General features: G+C 40.3%; 2 protein-coding genes across 7 annotated transcripts in view; one reads left to right on the top strand and one right to left on the bottom strand.

Annotated features, from left to right (window-relative positions):
- ctbp2l (C-terminal binding protein 2, like) overlaps positions 1–6345 on the top strand; it is a gene marked incomplete at its 5' end in the record, with an annotated part of 43472 nt that extends 37127 nt beyond the window's left edge. For 2 of the 5 annotated variants that reach the window (XM_079388438.1, XM_079388436.1), the window contains 6 exons: positions 2312–2526; positions 3017–3147; positions 4363–4490; positions 4570–4684; positions 4875–4952; positions 5501–6345. In XM_079388438.1, the coding sequence (XP_079244564.1) occupies positions 2312–2526; positions 3017–3147; positions 4363–4490; positions 4570–4684; positions 4875–4941 (656 nt within the window). In that variant the 3' untranslated portion in view covers positions 4942–4952; positions 5501–6345. The remainder of the gene's footprint in view (positions 1–2311; positions 2527–3016; positions 3148–4362; positions 4491–4569; positions 4685–4874; positions 4953–5500) is intronic. The other 3 variants (XM_079388439.1, XM_079388435.1, XM_079388437.1) reach the window with 3 other exon arrangements.
- Positions 6346–7458: 1113 nt separating this feature from the next.
- Positions 7459–22500, bottom strand: part of LOC306851923 (alpha-actinin-2) — a 349741-nt gene continuing 334699 nt past the window's right edge. For both annotated transcript variants that reach the window (XM_079388434.1, XM_079388433.1), the window contains 9 exons: positions 21102–21210; positions 20476–20616; positions 12549–12731; positions 11940–12074; positions 11590–11769; positions 10325–10471; positions 9247–9312; positions 9012–9170; positions 7459–7771 (listed from right to left, as the gene is read on the bottom strand). In XM_079388434.1, coding sequence (XP_079244560.1) covers positions 7613–7771; positions 9012–9170; positions 9247–9312; positions 10325–10471; positions 11590–11769; positions 11940–12074; positions 12549–12731; positions 20476–20616; positions 21102–21210 — 1279 coding nt within the window. In that variant the 3' untranslated portion in view covers positions 7459–7612. The remainder of the gene's footprint in view (positions 7772–9011; positions 9171–9246; positions 9313–10324; positions 10472–11589; positions 11770–11939; positions 12075–12548; positions 12732–20475; positions 20617–21101; positions 21211–22500) is intronic.

Below are 22500 nucleotides of genomic sequence, written 5' to 3'. Positions count from 1 at the left end.
ATATATATAAAATATATATAAACATAACATAGTTTTCTTAAATATATAATACATGCATGTGTTTGTATTTATATATACATAATAAATATGCACAGTATACACTCATATATTATGTAAACAAAAACTTTTATTTTGGATTCGATTAATCGTTTGACAGCACAAAGAAATAAAATATTTTTGGCAAACGTAAAAGCCCTTTCACACCAAAAGTGAAATGAATAAACCTCAGACTGAAGGAAAAGTAAATTCACCGTCTATACAGCAGAACGCAGGAGACGTGCAATAAAATAAGAAGCATGTTTATCTAGAGTCATTTTTGCTTATTATGGTTGAATTGGATCATCGAAGCTCAGCAGCAAAGGTTAATAAAATGGGATTAAATGCATAAAGGATATTTGTGTTTTTTAACATTTAATTATTGCAGGTTTGCATCATATTCTGAGTTGCATTTGACTGTTTTTATTAGTTTTGAGGAATACTGAATCTGTTTTTGTTTTTTTCTGAGAGATGAATTAATGCATGTTCACATTTATTTTAGAGCTACAGTAACATCTTACTCCTGATTTCTCTCAAAATGTGGACAGGAGAGCGGTCAATCAATAAATGGGGAAATAAAGTAACTGGAGTTACTTATTTGAAAAAGTAGCTCAGATCATTTCTTGATAAAAATTTCTGAAAAAGTATACTAAAATGCATGTTTTAGCTATCTCAACTGAAAATGTCCTAAAATATATCAGTGCCATTGTTTTGCTCAAGATGCACACCAGTAATGTTTATTTCTAAGGCATTTTTATAAAAGCTACCGAAATATCCTAATTTAACAAACACCTGGCTTAAGCTAAACCTGGCCACCGAGTCTCAGTCTCTGTGTGTGTAATCTGCATATGAACAAAGTTATGATTCGGCAATAACTTTCATTTTAAAATGTATTACAAAAAACTAAATATCATATACTATCAATAAATACAGTACAATACAGTTTTTATTTATTTATTTGGAATACATTTTAGTATGAAAGTTATTTATGATTCATAATTTGTTGGTGCAAACATTCATATAAATAGGTAAATATACAATATGTAAATTATTAGTATAGTGATGAATATTTAAATTATATAATTATAAAATTGTTTAATATTATTTATCTATCCATCTATCCATCTAATTATTTCTAAAATAATGACATGCATTTATTTTCTCAAACACATACATACAATAGAAAAAAGAATAGTGCAAGCTACTGTTAGAGGCCTTTTTTGCTTTTTGTTAATGGTATAATACATAAAAAGAAAACGAATAGATTTTCCACTAGGAGCGGACATTTAATGTAAAAGTGATTTTGTGCCTCTTTGGGATGAACAATAAAACAACGTTCACTCGTAGAACGCAAGCTTCTAGAGGCACATAAATCTGAAGTAATGAATTTAGGTGAAGGGGTGCCGAGCCAGAGGTGGTTTTGTAGACAAACATCAATGCCTTGAATTTTATGCGAGCAGCTATTGGCAGCCAGTGCAAATTGATAAACAAAGGTGTGACGTGTGTTTTTTTCAGCTCATTAAAAATTTATCTTGCTGCCGCGTTCTGGATTAATTGTAAAGGTTTGATAGAACTGGCTGGAAAACCTGTCAAGAGAGCATTGCAATAGTCCAGCCTGGACAGAACAAGAGCCTGAACAAGACGTTGTGAAGCATGTTCCGAAATGTTGACTAAAGCAAATCTGCAGGACCGGACAGTTTTAGCAATGTAGTCTGAGAAATTCAGCCGATCATTAATCACAACAAGGTTTCTGGCTGTTTTTGAAGGAGTTATGTTTGATGTGACTAACTGGATGGTGAAATTGTGATGAAACGATGGGTTTCATGGAACCACAAGCAGTTCTGTCTTGGTTAGGTTGAGTTGAAGGTGATGCTCCTTCACCAAGCAAGAAATGTCTGTTAGACATGCAGAGATGCGAGCAGCTATCGTCGGATCATCAGGATGGAATGAGAGGTAGAGTTGAGTGTCATCAGCATAGCAGTGATATGAAAAGCCATGTTTCTGAATGACAGAACCTAGTGATGTCATGTAGACAGAGAAGAGAAATGGTCCAAGAACGGAGCCCTGAGGCACCCCAGTAGTTATATTATATAAGTATAATATATATATATTATACTTTATATATATTATATTATATATATATACATTATATAAGTCAATATTATTATTTCCTTATTTACATATTAACATATTAACACATTTTTCTGTATTAAAGGATCACTGTAATTGTTCCCATTGTTGACATGGTGTGTGTGTGTGTGTGTGTGTGTGGCAGGTCGTTCGGGGCAAGCCGTCGGCGTCAGGGCCAAAGTGTTCGGCTTTAACGTGATCTTCTACGACCCGTACCTGCAGGATGGTCTGGAGCGCTCGCTGGGGGTCCAGCGCGTTTACACACTACAGGACCTGCTTTATCAGAGCGACTGTGTCTCGCTGCACTGCAATCTGAACGAACACAACCATCACCTCATCAACGACTTCACCATCAAACAGGTCTTTATCACCACACACAGCTGCACACGCTTCACAGCCTCAGTGTGTGTAGTTACACTGGCGGTCAAAGTTTGAAATGATTACGATTTTTAAATATTTTTTAGGTTTCTTCTGCTCACCAAGGCTGCATTTATTAGGTTAAAAATACTGTAAAAAAAGTGAAATATTATTGTAATTTAAAACAGCTGTTTTCTATGAGAATATCTGTGAAAATGTAATTTATTTCTGTGATCAAAGCTGCATTTTCAGCATCATTACTCCAGTCTTCAGTGTCACATGATCTTCAGAAATCAATCTAATATACTGATTTGCTGCTCTTCAGCCTTGGTGAGCAGAAGAGACTTTAAAAAACATTCAAAATCTTAATTATTCCAAATCTTGTTGACTTCAAGCTCTCAGAATGAACTGATTCTATAGAGTGAATCCCAGTGATGCTGCCTCTGGAGAAACATCATTACACCGTGTGTGTGCGTGTGTGTGTGTGTGTCAGATGCGTCAGGGTGCGTTCCTGGTGAACACGGCTCGAGGAGGTCTGGTGGATGAGAAGGCTCTGACTCAAGCGCTAAAGGAGGGCCGGATACGAGGAGCAGCTCTCGATGTCCACGAGACAGAACCCTTCAGGTGAAGACATTTATCTGTTCAATACATTCAGTCTGTTCAACAATTAAAAGCACAAATTTTACTTTATTTTTTCAAATGGACCAGTCTGTATAATAATGTCTTATTTGAACATCTAAATTGTCCTTTGAGGTGGGAATGCTATTCAAAGTAGATGAATTTTGGTTATACGTAAATTATGTCATTAAAAGTAGGTGGAGATTTTTCATGTAAAAAATAATTTACATAGTTATGTCACGACTCTTTCTGTCCCCATGCTAGTGCAATTTTAGTATTATTTATACTCCATTATAATTGTATTACTATTTTTAATTAGCTTTTTTGTACATTTTTGGTTTTCATCTTAATTTATTGTAAGTTTTAGTAAATTTGTGGGCTTTTGTCTTTTTTTTTTTAAATACATTTTTATATTTAGCTTTATTTTTATTTCATTTTTAGTTTTTTAATAATCTTAGTGTCTCAATGTAAACTTATTTAATTTAGTTAGATGTCAAATTTTATTTCAGTTTTAGTTTTAGTAATTTTAGCACTTCAGTTCAGTTTCCAAGATATCATTTCTATTTTTTTTTAGACATTTTAAGTTTTTTAAACGTCAAAGTTTTTTTTTTTGTGAAGTTTTATATTTTTATCAAATATTTATATGAATTCATTTTTATTTAGGTTCATAATTTTCTAATGGGCTTTTGTCATTTTTATTAGATTTAAAAAATATTTTAAATATTTAGTTTTAAATTATTTTATTATTAATTATAGTATGTTTAGTACTTAAACATTTTGTTTCAGTTAGTTGCCCTGGTGGCAACATTTTTATTTTTCATTTCATGTTTTTAAGTTTATGTTTTTAATCTAATATTTGATTTGATTTTAAATAAAATAAAATTTTATTTTTATTTTTAAAGCTGAAAATTCAGCTTTGATCACAGCAATAAATTACATTTTAACATAGATTCACATAGAAAACATCTATTTTAAATTGTAATAATATTTCACAATTTTTACTGTATTTTTTATCAAATAAATGCAGCCTTGATGAGCAGAAGAGACTTAATTCAAAACATCTAAATTATTCCACTGCAAAACTCATCACATGAGAGAATATTTTCAGTGGTAATGGACAGAAAGACACCAAGGCAGTTCCTGTAATATTACTGATGCGCTGATTCCTTTGATGATTTTTACAGTATGATATCAATGCTCAGTTGTGTGTGTGTGGTGTAGTTTTGCGCAGGGTCCTCTGAAAGATGCTCCTAACCTGATCTGTACGCCGCACACAGCCTGGTACAGCGAGCAGGCATCTCTGGAGATGAGAGAAGCGGCCGCTACAGAGATTCGCAGAGCCATCACAGGTACACGCGTTAATCAATCGACCATCTGTCATTAACGAGCTGATCTGAGTGATTAAAACACTCTCTCTGTGTGTCTCAGGCCGGATTCCTGACAGTCTGAGGAACTGTGTCAATAAGGAGTTCTTCGTCTCATCGGGTTCCTGGGGTCTGATGGAGCATCAGGTTCATCCTGAGCTCAACGGCGCCTCCTACAGGTACGACTGCACTCATATTTAATGTTGATCAAGCTCATCATTCATTATTCGCTTGATTTTCATTCATTGTTTCACCACGATCCCAGTAACTTGAATAATTAGCACTTAAGACCCTGTAAGCTCCGCCCCCACACAGTCACATGACATGAGTTTAACTCTGAGCCCCGCCCCATCTGCTTCTCTCACGCAGCCAAGTCAACCAATCCCTGCAAGCAATCACGACTGGCTCCGCCCCCCACGACAAAATCAATGCCTAAAGCGAGAGCAGGTAAAAGAATGTCAGATGCCTGTCTCTCTCTCTCTCTCTCTCTCTCGTTCTGCTGCTTTGACCTTTGACCCCTGATGGCCACACCCTCCCTCAGGGTTCAGTTTAAGAGATTAGTTTAGTTTCATGTTTCTGCTCTCATAACAGCACTATAAACTGTTTCCTGTTTCCTAAACCTTCCTCTATAAAGATCTACATCTTTACAGGCTTTAAGCCAGAAACATACTCTACACAAATTACTATAAACGAGCATCCTTTTTTGTTCATCATCAAAGTTGAAATAAAATAAAATATAAATATTAGATGAAAAACTTAAATACGTAAAGGAAAATGACAAATGTTGCCTTGCAAACTAACAGAAATAAAAGCATGTTGAAGTACTCAAATTGTGATCCATACAATGTATTGTTGGCTATTGCTACAAATATACCTGTGCTACTGATGACTGCTTCTGTGCTGCAGGGACACATGTTCACACCACTCTATCTCATGCTAATCACATCTCAGTGCATGTCACATGTCTGTATGGTGACCTTTGCCCTCTCCCGCAGGTTCCCGTCAGGTCTGGCCGGAGTGGCAGTGGGTTTGGAGGGTCTGGTTCCGGTGACCCACCCTTCCCAGACACCGTCCCCAAACCAGCCCTCCAAACACGGAGAGAGCAGAGAGCATCTGAGCGAGCAATAGCATCAGCATCATATTGTTTTCCTTTTTACCGTTCCGGAGGAAGTGGATGTTTTTGGCGTCTCCTCCACAGAAACACAACACACTGAATGGAGTTTGTTAGTTTGACGTGTTTCTTGCCTCCGTTTCTCATCTCTGTGAATCATTTAAAAAACATCAGGCAATAGTGACGCCCGAAGCCACGCCCACTCAGCCATCCATCATGATGATTGACAGCTCAGTGCTCTGCTCTGATTGGCCAGAGCTCTCAGACTTCAGCCAAAACGAAATCTTTCTCTCGTGTGTTTTGTTTGACTGTGATCTCTACCAACGAACAGTTCAAATACGGTTCATCTTCTTTCTCGTACCAGCAGATGAAGGGCGTTTCATGTTTTATATTCAACGAGCTTTTGGTTTTGGCTTCATTTCACTATATGACTCAGGAAAATCTCACCTCCCACCAAATCTTGTTGCATAAGAACACATATTTGCGTTCCTGTTTGGCTGGTGTTAGTATTTTTATACAGAGATCAGTAGGTTTGTGTGGTTTAGATGAGTGTCCTGTACTCCTCCCGTCTCTCTTTCATTCGGTTTGTTCTTCTGAAGGTGTTTGTTTGTCAGAAAGCGAGATGGGGTTCAGATGTTTGTTTTATTGTGATGATTTGTATTTGTTTCTTGTATATGGTGAACTTTTAGCATCAGTGCAGATCAAATAAAACATGCAGGTTCAGAACTCTCTCTGTTTTATTATTATTGCAGGATATGATTGTGATTCTGAGGTCAGATATTAGCTTTTGAAAATTACATTTGCTTCACTATTCTCGGGTTGAATTAATGTTGTTTTAATGAGAATCATCATTGTCAAAACCTCATTTTTAAAAGTCATCAAACAAAAGTATTTTGGAAGGATTATTGGAAGAGATAAATGTTGACGTTTATCGACTGTTTCAACAGTTAATCATAATCATAAAATCAAAATCAAACCAAGCAAAGGAGAAAATTCTGGTTGGTAAAAGTTTTTTCTTACATAATATATGTGTGTATACTGTGTATATTTATTATGTATATAAATACACGCATGTATATATTTAAGAAAAATATGTTATGTTTATATATTAATATATAATATAAAATAATAAAATATGAGTATATAAATGTATATGTAAATATTTTCAAAATATATACTGTATGTGTGTGTATTTATATATACATAATATATGTGCGTGCGCTGTGTATATTTATTATGTAAACAAAAACTTTTATTTTGCATGCGATTAATCACAGCACTAATATATATATATATATATTTATTTTTTTCTGCAATAAGCATCTATGCAGTAAGGTTTGTTTGCAGTATAATGTCTTTAAGGGGTTCGTATAATATTGCAGTGGCATATTTTTTTATTTAATTTGTTTTATCCATGTGAAAAAAAAAATTCTTAATATTTTATGCAATTGTGTACTAATATTAAATATTTTAATTTATTTTGCTTTGTTTATTTATTTTCTTGGACCAAAAAAAGTAGTATCAGATTTTTTAAAATTAGTATTATTATTTTGTATTTATATAATTGCGTTGCATAGACCATAACCAGCCATTGCTAACGAACCCTTTTCATAGTTCAGTATAAGTTTGTCTTCCATTGATATAAGTCTGAAGATCTAGAAGTCAAATCATCATCAGCATGTAAAGTGAGTCCAAATGTCTACATTGATCTTATATTGTACTCTTTTCAATTTGAACTGAAAAAAAAAATGTTTAAATAGGAAACGTTAAATGTAAAGGTTTAAGAAACGTCAGTGGTCTCAGGCTTTTGGACCCTTCAGTATAATTCATACACACACAAAATGCAATGGCTACAAGTCTTTATTTTGAACTGAAACAGGTTTTGATGTTCAGTAAATGTTGCAGTGTATTACACTCGTGAATGATGATCATGGCCAGAGTCAGTGAGTACAGGAGGAAGCTCTCACACACACACACACACACACACAGCAGTGTTTTAGAGGTCGCTCTCGCCGTGCAGCGCTGTAGAGAAGGCGGTGTAGTCCAGCGCTCCCGGGACTCCATCAGGTCCTTTATACGGAGGCATCCTGGAGATGCAGTACTCGGCCTGATCCGGAGGAAGCTCCCGGCGCAGCTCATCCACCAGAATATACGGCTGCAAACACACCACAGATAGATATACACTGTATGCTTGATTATGAATTACAGGAGGTATATAAATCTGGTTTATTTTACTCTAAAATGCACTTAAGATTTATGTATTCGCATATAAAAGTTCAATGCATTTGAGTTACACAGTTTTAACAAACAAACTAATAAACTTGACATGATGCATATTTGTCAGCTCAGATTTCTCTAATAGTACTAATAAACTGAATGACTTAAATACACAATGAACTATGAAAACCCTGAACCTTAACACGAAAAAAAGGTGGAATTATTTTTCTCTTGAAAAAAACTCTTCAGGAAATTTTCATTCATCAAATAAACTTTTTTCTTTTAATTTTTTTTAATCTCTTCAAAAAAAAATTTCTCTCTTCACATTTTTTTTCCTCATTAAAACTATTTTCCTCTCTTCTTTTGTAACTTACTTTATTTCTCTTTTTAAACTTTTTTCTCTCTTCAAAAAAAATATATTTTTTTCTCTCTTCAAAAAACCTTTTCTCATAAAAAAAACAAAAAAAAAAAAACGCTTTTTTTTTCTAGATACTTTTTTTTTTTTTGAAGAGAATAATGTGTTTGGGAATATGTGTCAGGATATCTCTGGCTTATTGTGTATTTAAGACATTGAGTTTATTAGTACTATTAAACAAATCTGAGCTTTTTCTTTTATGTATGACTGACAGAAATATGCACCATATTTTGTTTATTAAAGAGGTCAAAAGCAACTGAATGGTTATGTTTGCAATACAAATCCATTAAGCTTCAGCATTTCTGATTGTGTTCAGGGCTCATATGTGTCCCTGCAGCACAAAAGCAGTCATCAGTAGCACAGGTATATCTGTAGCAATAGCCAACAATACATTGTATGGATCAAAATTATACATTTCTCTTTTATGACAAAAATCATTAGGATATTAAGATCATGTTCCATGAAGATATTTTGTACATATCCTACTGTAAACTTCATTTTTGATTAGTAATATGCATTGCTAAGAGCTTCATTTGAACAACTTTAAAGGAGATTTTCTCAATATTTAGATTTTTTTGCTCCCTCAGATTCCAGATTTTCTAATAGTTGTATCTCAGACAAATATTGTCCGATCATAACAAACCATACATCAATGGAAAGATTATTTATTCAGCTCTCAGATGATGCATACATCTCAATGTAAGAAAATTGACCCTCATGACTGGTTTTGTGGTCCTGGGTCACATATGTGTGTGAATCTCACCTTATCTGCAGCCAGGATCCTGAAGGAGGCGATGACCTGCTCTGAAGTCTCCGTGTCTCCGGTCTCACGCGTCATGAAGTCCACAAACGACTGGAACGTCACCACACCGGAGCCGTTGGGATCCACCAGAGACATGATGCGAGCGAACTCGGCTTCACCCTGCAGACAGAGAGACAGATGTGTTCAAACCCAGCAGATCTGCACAGAAACGCTGCTTTAGCTGCTGCTCTTTTACCAGATCATAACCCATAGAGATCAGACAGGCTCTGAAATCATCCGTCTCCATGCCGCCCTTCTTCTTCTGCAAAACACAGCAAACACAGACTCATTAATCATTACCAGCGAGTTGTTTCGAAATCAGAATCATTTTTTAATCATTTTATGAAGCAAAATTTATTCAAAGCTTCAAAAAGGTTAATTTCTCCCACCACGAATGAAAAGTGTCTCTGCATGACGGGTGGATTAAATATAAAGCATAATATGACAGTAAATAGAGTTCATTCAAATAGAGTGAATAAGCAACACTGAACTAGTTCAAGTATGTTGTAAGTTCTGTTCCACAGTTTAGTTAGTACCTGTTTTAGTTTGTAGTGGTTTCCTGTTTGGCCAAAGTTAACCAGTCAAACCTTCAGTAAACTTTCTTTTGGTTAATCTGCAGCAACACACACAAATATAAAAGTTATTAGTCAGGATCAGTTAGCAGTTACAGGTTAAGTCTAGTCAGGGTTATTATAGTTAACTAAAACTAAAATTAAAATCATTAAATAAACATTTTTGTTACTTAATAAAATATAAATTAAATTAATATAACTACAATAAATTAATAAAACAAATGTTAACTAAAATAAACATTTTTCATTTTAGTATAACTTGATGTAATAAATTAAAACTGAAATAAAAATTTATAAAAAACTATATAGACATTTAAAAACAGTAAAAACTACAAAAAAATATTCAAACTAAAAATTAAATTAAAAAAATTTAAATTAAAATTATAATGGAAAATAAAAAAAATCAATTCAAAATATTAATAAAAACTATAATAGAATAACATTTCTTTTGAGGAACTAAAATAAACTATAACTGAAATAAAAATTAACATTAACATTTTCTTTTAATTTTAATTGTTGAGGTACTAAAATAAATAAACCTTAAAAAAAAGCTACTAAAAATGACAAAAACAAACAACAAAATAACTAAAACTTTGAATTTTCATTTGACATTTTCATTTTAGTTAAAGTATTAACAAAAACTATAATCTGTTGATGATGGCAGTAGAATAACAGCATCAGTGTCAGGCAGTGAAGCTTCACCCGGTCGAAGTGTGTGAAGGAGGATCTGAAGTCGTTGAGCTGCTGCTGGCTGATTCCTTTAGCGTCGCGCGTCAGGATCTGCGTCTCGATCTCGTTGATGGTGCGAGCGACGGTGGTGAGCAGTGACTCCCATCCCACACGGATGTGCTGCGGCACACGAGACAGAGTCCAGTCATATACACAGTGCTGGGAGGAACTAGTTACATCATTTACTTACTAAATAAGGCAACACTTGATTTTAAGGTGTCCTTGTTACATGTAATAACACTTAATTATGCATAATTACATGCATGTAACCCTAAGCCAAACCCTAACTATATAATAAGTACATGCAGTTAATTAATATTATTCAGTACTTAAATGTATAATTACACTGTAACAAGGACACCTTAAAATAAAGTGTAACCCAAAATAAATATAACTGTAATCTGTTAGAATTACTGAGAAAATTTGTGTAATTAAATTACAGTTACTTATGAAAATGTTAATGATTACAAAAGGGGGGTTACATCTGAATATTTTCACACACACACACACACACACACACACACACACACACACACACACACACACACACACACACACACACCCTGCCTGCTTTAAATGTTTATAAAAGGTTAACATTTGAAGACATCATTCGAATTTTAGAATTCAATCATTAGACATTTAGAAAAGTAATTACTTTACATTACTTTAATAAAGTAATTGAAAAAGTTACATTACTTATTACATTTTTAAATAGGGTAACTTGTAATCTGTAACCTATTACATTTCCAAAGTAAACTTCCCAACACTGGATATACACACATCATATATGTGACCCTGGACCACAAAACCAGTCATAAGAGTCAATTTTTTTAAATTGATATTTATACATCATCTGAAATCTGAATAAATAATCTTTCCATTGATGTATGGTTTGTTATGATAGGACAATATTTGTCTGAGATACAACTATTTGAAAATCTGGAATCTGAGGGTGCAAAAAAATCTAAATATTGAGAAAATCTCCTTTAAAGTTGTTCAAATGAAGTTCTTAGCAATGCATATTACTAATCAAAAATGAAGTTTTGATATATTTATGGTAGGAAATTTACTAAATATCTTCATGGAACATGATCTTAATATCCTAATGATTTTTGTCATAAAAGAGAAATGTATAATTTTGATCCATACAATGTATTGTTGGCTATTGCTACAAATATACCTGTGTTACTCATGACTGCTTTTGTGCTGCAGGGTCACATATGTGTGTGTGTTTGTACCTCCATGGTGTAGTTGGTGTGCTTGTTGTCGAAGATGAGCGACTCCTGGATGAGCTGATGGTCTCCTTCCAGCCGGTCGATGTTGGGTTTGTAGCTGATGATATCGTGCTCAAACTGTTTTAGCTGGTTCATCTGATCCTCCAGAGTGCCGCCCAGATCCACAGAGCAGCGAGCGATCTCCTGCCAAAAACACACGCTCAAACATCACTCATTCAGATCACACGCAACTATATTCTCATGCATTACAGTGAATGGTTGCTGCTTTGATTTACTCATGTTATCTCGTGTTTGATAGATCAGTACAGATGTGTGTGAATGTGTGTGTGTGTGTGTGTGTGTGTGTGTGTGACCTCCATGCGTGTCTGTATCCAGGGTCCGATGGCAGTGGCTTGTGCTGCAAACTGTCGTCTGAGTCTTTCATTCGCATGCTGTCGGGACAATTCCTCATGCAGGGCGCCGTCTCTCTGAGGAACCAAATTCTTCACCTAGACAAAACACACACACAGGAAGGGTTTATAAATATATATATATATATATATATATATATATATATATAGCGGTCCCCGCAATGTCAAAAATGTCAGGTTTTACTATCCTTGTGGGGACATTTGGCCCCTACAATGTAGCATAAATAAGTACGCACACACACACACACACACATGTTGGTTTTTGTGGTTTATGGGGACTCTCCATAGGCGTAATGGTTTTTATACTGAACAAACTGTGTGTGCTATTGCCCTACACCAACCCTACACCTAAACTTAGCCCTCACAGGAGACTTTGTGCATTTTTAGATTTTCAAAAAAACACCATTTAGTATGTTTTTTAAGCCTTTTGAATTACGGGGACATAGGCAGTGTCCTCATAAACCACCTTCATATTGTAATACCTCTGTCATACCCATGTCATTATACACATTTGTGTCCTCATAAACCACATAAACACACACACACACAGACCTTCTCCCACTTCTGGTTGATGATGGCGGGTGTGATGTCGCAGTAGATGTTGGTGAGTTTGCTGGAGATCCCGTAGCTCTGAGTGATCTTCTGCACCTCGTTATAGATGCTGAGAATGGCCTGACGCTCGCTGTCGGCCTCGGGCATCGTCATCTTGAACTGATCGTGACCCGAGATCAGATTCTACACACACACACACACACACAAACACACACACAGAGAACAACAACAACAAATTTATTATTTGGGATAAACCCCTTGAGATGCATCATCTCGTTTTCAAGGGGGTCCTATTACACAAAAAATAGAACACATAACACCAAAAAACACAACAACACAACACACCCTACTATAATATTAACACATGAAATATTTATAATTGTTTTTATATTAGCACATATAAATATAAACATTGACATATCATCCAAAGCAATTAGCAAAGGAGCCTTATGCCTTGGGGAAGTCGTGGCCTAATGGTTAGAGAGTCGGACTTGTAATCAGAAGGTTGCGGGTTCGAGTCCCCGGCCGGCAGGAATTGTAGGTGGGGGGAGTGAATGTCCAGCGCTCTCTCCACCCTCAATACCACGACTGAGGTGCCCTTGAGCAAGGCACCGAACCCCCAACTGCTCCCCGGGCGCCGCAGCATAAATGCCCACTGCTCCGGGTGTGTGTTCACGGTGTGTGTGTGTTCACTGCTGTGTGTGTGCACGTTGGATGGGTTAAACGCAGAGCACGAATTCCGAGTATGGGTCACCATACTTGGCTGAATGTCACTTCACTTCACTTATACCTAAATGCCTTTTTCCCCAAACACACACTTTCTTGACTAAAGGAGTAAAAAAGTAAAGTGTACGCAATTAATTAGGATAGTTAAAATGTATACATTTGAAGATAAATTGTAACCAGTGAATTTGCATTCTGATATTGAGTGGAAACCATTTAGAGAACAACAGTTATGAAACCAAATTCACAGCCCATTTACTGAATTAATGTGATGTATTCATGCATGGAACAAGAACGTCTCAGGTTAAGTATGTAACCATGGTTCCCTGAAGGGAACGAGACACTGCGTCGAAACGCATATGGGAACGCCTTCAGCGTGACCAGGCTCTGAATATGATGTGTAATCAGTCAAACAAGGGCGAGGCGTCACGGGCGGGGTGACGTCACGACCAGGAAGCATATAAGCACGTGCGGCGGAGCCGGCTTCAGCTTCAAGTCATGAAGCAAGCGCTGGCAGGGATGCCGGAAGTGTGGCAACGCGACGCAGTCTCTCGTTCCCTTCAGGGAACCATGGTTACATACGTAACCTGAGACGTTCCCTTCCAGGAACTTCGAGCTGCGTCGAAACGCATATGGGAACGAGATACCAACGCCGCCAGACTGACAAGTCCCTGCCTGGTGTCAGGACGAAAGGACAGAGGAGCCGGGAGTGGCTCGGATGTCGAGGTCATAGAACCTAACGAAAGTCAGGGGCGTGGACCACCCAGCTGCGTTGCAGATGTCCTGCATGGAACACCTGCCCAGAAGGCCTTGGAGGCCGCCACACCTCGGGTTGAGTGCGCTCTGACTCCCACCGGCGGGGGGAGCTCAGAGGCCTCGTATGCCAAAGCCATGGCACCCACAATCCACCTACTAAGAGGAGGGCTTCGTAGCAGGATGACCCCTCTTAGGCGGACCATAGCACACGGGCAGCTGGTCCGACTTTCTCCACAGGGAGGACCTGTGGATGTATGCGTCTAGTGCTCGCACTGGACACATACGGTTGTGCTTCTCCTGGTCTGGCTCCCCGAAGGGAGGAGGACAGAAGGCCTGCAGTACGACCGGCTGTGGAACGACCGATGGGACCTTCGGAACATACCCCACGTGGTAGAGGAATACTTTCGCCGAACCGGGCGCAAAGTGAATAGAGGCCGTAGTCAGGGCCTGAAGGTCACTCACCCTCCTCAGAGGGGTGATAGCCAATAAGAAAACGGTCTTGATAGTGAGGAGTCTCTCAGTTATCTCCTGAATGGGCTCGAAAGGTGCATTGCACAGAGCCTCCAGAACCACAGCCAGATCCCACGTAGGGACGAGATCGTACCGGAGGCCTCAGCCTCAGCGCACCGCAGAGGAAACGTGTAACCAGGGGGTGTATACCCACTGACTGGCCACCGGTAAGGGCGTGGTATGACGAAATAGCTGCCACGTAGACCTTAACAGTGTAATGGGTTACCCCTGCGGAGAAACGGGCCTGCAGGAACTCCAGTACTGCACCAACGGGGCAGTTGACTGGGTCGAGCTGGTGGTCCCCGCACCAAGAAGTGAAGAGCCTCCACTTCAAGGCGTACAGTTTCCTCGTAGAGGGAGCTCTGGATTGGAGGATGGTCTCGACAACCTCGGTTGACAGACCGGAAGCTATGAGCTGTGCCCCCTCAGGGGTCACACCAACAGCTTCCATCACTCCGGGCGAGGGTGCACCTCGGTGCCCCCGGCCTGTGAGAGGAGGTCCCTCCTGACGGCACTTCCCACGGAGTGCCGTCGAGGAGAGATATCAGGTCCGAGAACCATACTCGGCCCGGCCAGAACGGTGCTACTAACAGTAGACTGACCTCGTCCCGGCGCACTCTCGCCAGAACTCCAGGGAGCAGAGCGATCGGGGGGAAGGCGTACAGACGGAGCCTCGGCCACGTCTGTACCATAGCGTCCAGTCCCGGAGGAGCTGGAGGAACCAGAGGGGACATTGCGCTGACTCTCGAGTGGCGAAGAGGTCCACCTGTGCCTGGCCAAAACCTTCCACATCTGCTTCACCCCTCAGGGTGAAGCATCCATACCCCGGGCCTCGGCCCCTGTCTCGACAGGACGCCTGCTCTCACATAAAGATGCCCAGGAATGTGCACAGCTCTCAGTGATAGGAGCTTGCCCTGGGACCACACAAGGATCTGGTGTGCCAGCTTATACAAGGGGCGCGACCGCAGACCTCCTTGGTGGTTGCTGTAAGAGACCACTGCCGTGCTGTCGGTGCGCACCAAGGTTATAATCGTTAACGAAAACGAACGAAAAAACGAAAACTAGGTGGGAAAAAACATTGTCGTTAACTGAAATAAAAATAAAAACGAGGCATTACAAAAAAACGATAACTAACTAAAACTGTAATGTGTGTTTGGCAAAACTAACTAAAATAAAATAAAATTATAGAGTAAATGTCCTTAGTTTTCGTCTTTGTCAAGGTCTTTAATTTTTTAACGCTATTTAGAACAGCAGGGTATTCGTTCAGCTGCATTTCCTTTCCCTGCTCTCCCTCCGCCTCTCTGTCACTCATGTGTCTCTCACATGCGCGCGCGCACACACACACACACAGCCACTCCCCTCCGTGCACACCGTGTCTCCATGAGAACGACTTCGTTCGACGTTGAAAGTTCGCGAAAGGTTGGTATCTCCATCTCTTGAACACCTTAAATCAAACATTAATTTAAATATTTTAAATTCTGAATATAATTTTGTCAGTGTGTTAATGTTGACCCGAGAAGCGATTATGCCTTCTTTAGAAAGTTAACTAGTCGCAAGTTTGAGGTAAAATGCACTTTTTGGTTGTGGTTGTCGATGTCAAAACACTATATAAGCTGTGATTCAAATATAAAATAATGTTATGTAATTTTTTTACTTTTACACTGAATGTTTGCTGCTTCAATCCAGATGAGTAGGCTATTGACTGTAGGCTATAGGGTAAATTTAGTATAGGGTGTGAAAATTGTACAGCTGTGGTATTTGTAGGGTGTGAATTCTAGAACATGTGTAGATTTTTGGTACGGCGTGTGGATTTTGTAAGAGGTATTCTTACACATGCTCACACACTCTCGCACACACACACACACACACACTCAAGCAACACACACACACACACACTCAAGCAACACACACACACACACACACACACTCTTGCTCACACACACTCTCGCACACACACACACACACACACACACTCAAGCAACACACACACACACACACACACACACTCTTGCTCACTCGCGATCGCACGCGCAAACACTCACACATGCTCACTCACCCATGCACACTCACTCACGCACACACCCACGGCACACACCCACACTAAAAAAAATGGAAAAGCTGTATTTTAAACAGCTGATTCATTAATGCAAGGGACTTACATTATTTTGTTTACCATGTTGGAACTTGTCGGGACACAAGTTTATTTTTTATTTTTATTAGTTATGTTCTTTTCTCAGATTGAGCTCCCTGACAATCTTGACAGAAATGTCTTGTGGCTCAAAAATGGGTTGAATACATGTGGTTCATGTATGTCTTCTTTAGTCTGTTGGCTATTTTGTTTTTTTCTTGGCACACGTACGTCACTTACACATTTTGCACTTACTGCGGAGACGGTTTACATACATATTTTCAAAAAATAAAAATTAAACTAAACTAGCAAACTCACTTTAAAAACTAATTAAAACTAAACTGAATTTGAAAACAAAAAGTCAAAACGAAATAAAAATAAAAACTAATGAAAAATGCAAAACTATAATAACCCTGGTGCGCACCAGCACGTGGTGATCTCTTAGGTCTGGGAGGAAGTGCTTGAGCGCACGGAACACAGCTAGGATCTCTAGCTGGTTGATATGCCACGTCAGGTGGCGACCACTCCACAGACCGCGGGCAGGGTGGCCACTCATGACCGCACCCCAACCGGTGAGGGAAGCGTCCGTCGCTAGCGAGACGCGGCGACAAGGAGCTCCCAGCACCGGGCCCCGGGACAAGAACCAAGGATTCCTCCACATGTCTAAGGCACGGACAGCGGCGTGACACTTTGACAGCGCGGAGCGAGTCTCCCCTCAGGGAGACCCCCTTGGTCTTGAGCCACCACTGTAGGGGCCTCATGTACAGCAGGCCAGAAGGAATCACGCTGGACGCAGCTGCCATGAGCCCAAGCAGTCTCTGAAACTGCTTGACAGTGAATGGCTGGCCTTCTCACACTCTCTCGACTGCCGTGAGGATCGACTCGATCTGAGCAGGGGTCAAACGAGCCTGCATCGTGGTCGAATCCCACACTACACCTGGATAAGTGGTTCTCTGAGCTGGAGAAAGCACACTTTCCTTGGCGTTTAGTCTTAACCCCCCAAATCTTTCATGTGGGCGAGAACAACACCTCGATGCCGAATCGCCGCCCGCTCTAATTGAGCGAGGATCGAGCAATCGTCGATATAATTGAGTATGCGGATGCCCTGCAGTCGCAACGGGACCAGTGCCACATCCACACACTTGGTGAAAGTGCGGGGTGAGAGTGCTAGGCCGAGGGGAAGAACCCGATACTGATACGCTTTGCCCCCGAAAGCGAACCTCAGGAACTCCCTGTGAGAGGGAAGGATGGGTACATGGGAATAGACATCTTTGAGGTCTGTCGTGACAAATCAGTCCTCGGACCTGATTTGAGACACGATCTGCCTGACAGTGAGCATCTTGAACTTCAGCTTTCTGGCTGAGCGGTTCAGAAGACTCAAATCCAGTATGGGCCTCAGCCCCCCCATCCTTCTTTGGAACAATGAAGTACAGGCTGTAGCAGCCGGCGTGGACTTCGTGAGGAGGAACCAACTCGATGGCTTCCTTCCTCAGCAAAGTATCGACTTCCTGTTCCAAGACCAGAGCCTGCTCGGGGCGGACCGTAGTCACACAGAGCCCTTTGAACAGCGGAGGTGGCCCATCAAACTGGATGGAATAGCCAGCCTCTACCGTCCGCAGGACCCAAAGAGACACATTTGGCAGTCGCTGCCAGGCTGCCAAACGATCTACTAAGGGAATCAGTCTCTCGAGACTGACCTCTGGTGTTAGAGAAGCGGCCAGACCGCTGTCTCGATGCAGCGCACCGGCAGGAGACGCGTAATCTGGCGGCTGAGGCAAGTTTCTCGGCTCCGCGCTGCCGGGCGGACAAACCTGAGAAATATACTCGCTGGGACCGGCTGTGCCCTGGAACAGCGGCAGGGTCAGCAGACAAGTCCCTGGAGGGCACCGAGGTGAAGTGGTCACCGAGTGCCGCGATGCAAGCCACTCCACCCCAGTAGGGGTCGCCCTCCGCGGTCCTGGGGCTCGCCCGTCAGGACCTTTTGCGCGAGGAGCTGGTATGCGGAGGAGGCTGCGCCCGCCCAGCAGCCAGAGTTTAGAGAGCGCGCATACCCTCTGCCCACCAAAGATGTTGTAAGCAGAGCAGGAGCCTTCAAAGGCGATGCCGTAGAGGGAGACAGATAGCTCGCAAGCGTCTGTTCAACCCGCGGCATCGCCGCATACCCGCGCTCATTCAGTTCCCGCGGGAACGAATGGCCGGGACGAAAAGATTTCACCCGCGATCTCGACACCTCGGTGAGGAGATCGGGGAAAACGGAAGGCTCCTGTGTAGAAGTAGCTCTCTGGGGCGAGAGAGAGGAGGCGAAACCTCGTCAACGCTCATCACATCAACCTCCTCGGAGGACGCAGCGTCAAGCCCTCGTCTCGGGGGAAGAGACCGCTTCCGAACCGAGAGACGGGGCGCCAGATCAGGCGCGGGAGGAGATAGGGACATGCCCGTCTGACTCTCGCCAGCCAGATCAGCCTTTTTCTCTTTTTTTTTTTTTTTTCAAGCCCCGCGAGCGCAGCCGCCGCTCTGCCTTTTTTTCTCTCTGATTTAAAGGCAGAAGCGGGACCGGCTTTATTCATTTTATGCTTGTGCAAACACTGCAGCTTACAAAGCTCATAGTTATATCATATTGGGGTGACAGAGGCGGCGAAACCTCGTGAACGCTCGTCACATCAACCTCCTCAGAGGAAGAGAGACGAAGCATTGAGCCCTCGTCTCGGGGGAAGAGACAGCTTCCACACCGAGAGACGGGGCGCCAGATCTGGCGGATACGGGAGGAGATAAGGACATGCCCGTCTCACACTCGCCAGCCAGATCAGCCTGCGAGCCCCACGAGTGCACCGCCGCTCTGCCTCGGCAGCAGCGGGACCGGCACCGCGTGGGGAGCTCGCGAAGGCTCCCTTCTCGAAGAGAGCCCTCCGGGTGCGGAGACCGATTCTGCGTGCTCCGCACCCAGGCAGACCACGCAAAAATCGTGTGTGTCCTCGCTCGTGATATAGCGAGGGCAAGGATGCACACACGACTCAAAACGTGGTCTGAAAGCTTCACCCCTGAGCTTGCCCTTGGCTTTGGCATGATACTGAATGCTTTCCACTTAAAACTAGGACAAACAACAGTAAATAAGACTGACACACACAGAGCGCTTCGCTGAATGACAAAAAGCTGAAGCCGGCTCCGCCGCACGTGCTTTTATACTTCCTGGTCGTGACGTCACCCCGCCCGTGACGCCTCGCCCTTGTTTGACTGATTACACATCATATTCAGAGCCTGGTCACGCTGAAGGCGTTCCCATATGCGTTTCGACGCAGCTCGAAGTTCCTGGAAGGGAACATCAAATACCATACTGACCAGGATTTGATTTTATCCATCAGGAATTGATTGGATTGTGAACAGTGTGTGTTGAGATTACAGTGTTTTTCAGCTGCTTCCACACAGAATCTCTCCTTGTCACACAGTTTCTGAAAGCTGTCACTCAAACAGCAGAAGCACACACCAAATCTACAAAACCAGACACTAATTCTCAGACTTTGTCTTTCAATTTCATAAAACACTTTTTGCAAAACACAACACACAGTTCTCTATGTAACACACAGGAATTAATATTACGGCACAGGTGTTTGCAAATGTTTGCTTTTGAGATGTGTTTGTGATATTTTGAATGCAGCGCTTCATTTTGCAAGAGATGTGAGGCATTTTGTGTGCAATTCTTGGATTTGTGTGTAAAGTTTTGAAAAAAAAAGGCAAATGTGTGAAAATGTGTGTAAGCAGCTGAAAAAACATGTAATATAAGTTTGCAAAAGTACCAAAAGTTCAGATCCTCACCTGAACCTCTTCCACCGAGTGAACCATGAACATGTCCTGCAGATCCTCCATGGCTCCTTCCATCCAGTTATTGAACGGAGCCGATCTCTTAGCAAACTCCAGAAACAGCTGATCGATTGTCTCCAGGAGTTTCTCCGTCCTCTTATAAACACACACACACACACACATTTTAATATAACTTTATTTCTGAAGCAGAAGGCTGACATCAGACCATGCATGCTTCACAACAATAATATTAATAGTAATTAATAGATAATTTCATATATAGTACTGGTTAAAAGCTTTTATAATGTTTTTAAAAGAAGGTTCTTCTGCTCACCAAAGCTGTATTTATTTGATTAAATATACAGTAAAAACTATAAAATTGTGAAATATTATTAGAATTTGAAACAGCTGTTTACTATGTGAATATCTGTTAAACTGTAATTTATTTCTGTGATCAAAGCTGAATTTTCAGCATCACTACCCCAGTCTTGTGTCACACGATCCTTCAGAAATCAATCTAATATGCATATTTAATTACATAATTAACATGTCATTTTACATACCACTACTGTAAGCTCATGGTAAACTCACTAAAGACAGCAGGTTTGGTAATGTATGTGATGTGGATGTGTGTTTGTCACCTCCAGAGCTTCTCTGCGTTTCTGGGTCAGAGTTCCCAGCTGATCCCACTGATCACAGATCGACTGACAGCGTTCATTAATGACAGCAGCGGCGTGATAGTCCAGTTCACTGCACACACACACACACACATTTAATATACTTAAAGTCCTTTTTCTTTAATACAGGTTCTGCTGCAGTGCATCATGTTTCCAGAGGAGGCAGCATCAGCTCAGATAAATGATGGCTAATTAAGTTACAAATGCATTATATTTTGCACAAGTTTATTGATCAATAGAAATATAGACAGCATCAAGGTTTAATACTCTTATAGGACATAGGAATGTAAAGATTATATTTTAGGGTCTAAATCTCCCTAAGCACACTCTAATTTGCAATAACTGTTCGATAGCAAGACAGAATTGTTTTTAAAATCACAATATCTTACATATTCTAAAAATCTAATAAAATCATGACAGATGTACTGAAATTCCATAAGAATCAAAGAAGATCCTACACTAAAGTTCACTTTAAACAAAATCACTAGGAAGATTCTAAAAATCACATTCTGATATTCAAATATGATTTTTGAGAAGGGATCACAAACTGAATTTTTTCTGATATTTTAATTAGAAAACAAGGCAAAAAGTCTAATTAAGAGGCAAAAGAGGCAAGGCAAAAATACTTAATAAGACGCCACTTACTTACTTTTCTTAGTATTTTTGTAATGCTTTCCAGTACAAAAATCTAATAAAATCAAAGAACATTTTGAAATGAAGATACATATTCTTGAGAAGCAAAAGTCTTGTTTTCTGAGAAATGTATAAAAATAAAGTGAATTTATGCTTAAAATAACAACCAATATCTGCCAATAGGGTCAGAAAAAGCAACTTAATACAAAGGGATGACATTATTTTTCTGACCCTATTGTCAGTTATTTTTTAATTTTTTAAATAATATACTCACTTAATTTTGATTCATTTTTCAGAAAATAAGATTTAATTTCTTAAATCATATTGCTTGTCCAGTAAATGTGTTTTGATTTGAAAATTGTAAAATGTTTGTACCGGAAAACAAGTTTTTCAGCATAATGAAATGCAAAGCTGACCAAATCAAACGATGAATCAATCAAACAGCAAAAGGGCCCGCAAACAATCTGAGTGCGGTCCATATGAGCATCCTTTTAGGACATGTGAGATCACTTAGAGTGTGAAAATGCCCTTAGGACACATTTAAAAAGATCCTCATAAAATGTAGATGTAAAGATGGGTGTGTGAGCAGACGTTCATGATGTTCCTGACAGCGACGGCACCTGTTCTGATGAAGCTGTTGACAGCATTTCAGAGCAGATCAGAGCTGATGTGAGTCACTTTGACGCACCGGCATGAACAACTGAACACAGCTTCTACAAATAGAGCGCTG

The sequence above is a fragment of the Barbus barbus genome (genome assembly GCF_936440315.1).
Source record: "Barbus barbus genome assembly, chromosome: 32".
In the NCBI taxonomy this organism is placed as follows: Eukaryota; Metazoa; Chordata; class Actinopteri; order Cypriniformes; family Cyprinidae; genus Barbus; species Barbus barbus.
Note: the sequence above shows the minus strand (reverse complement) of the source record. Positions and strands in the feature narration are given on the sequence as shown.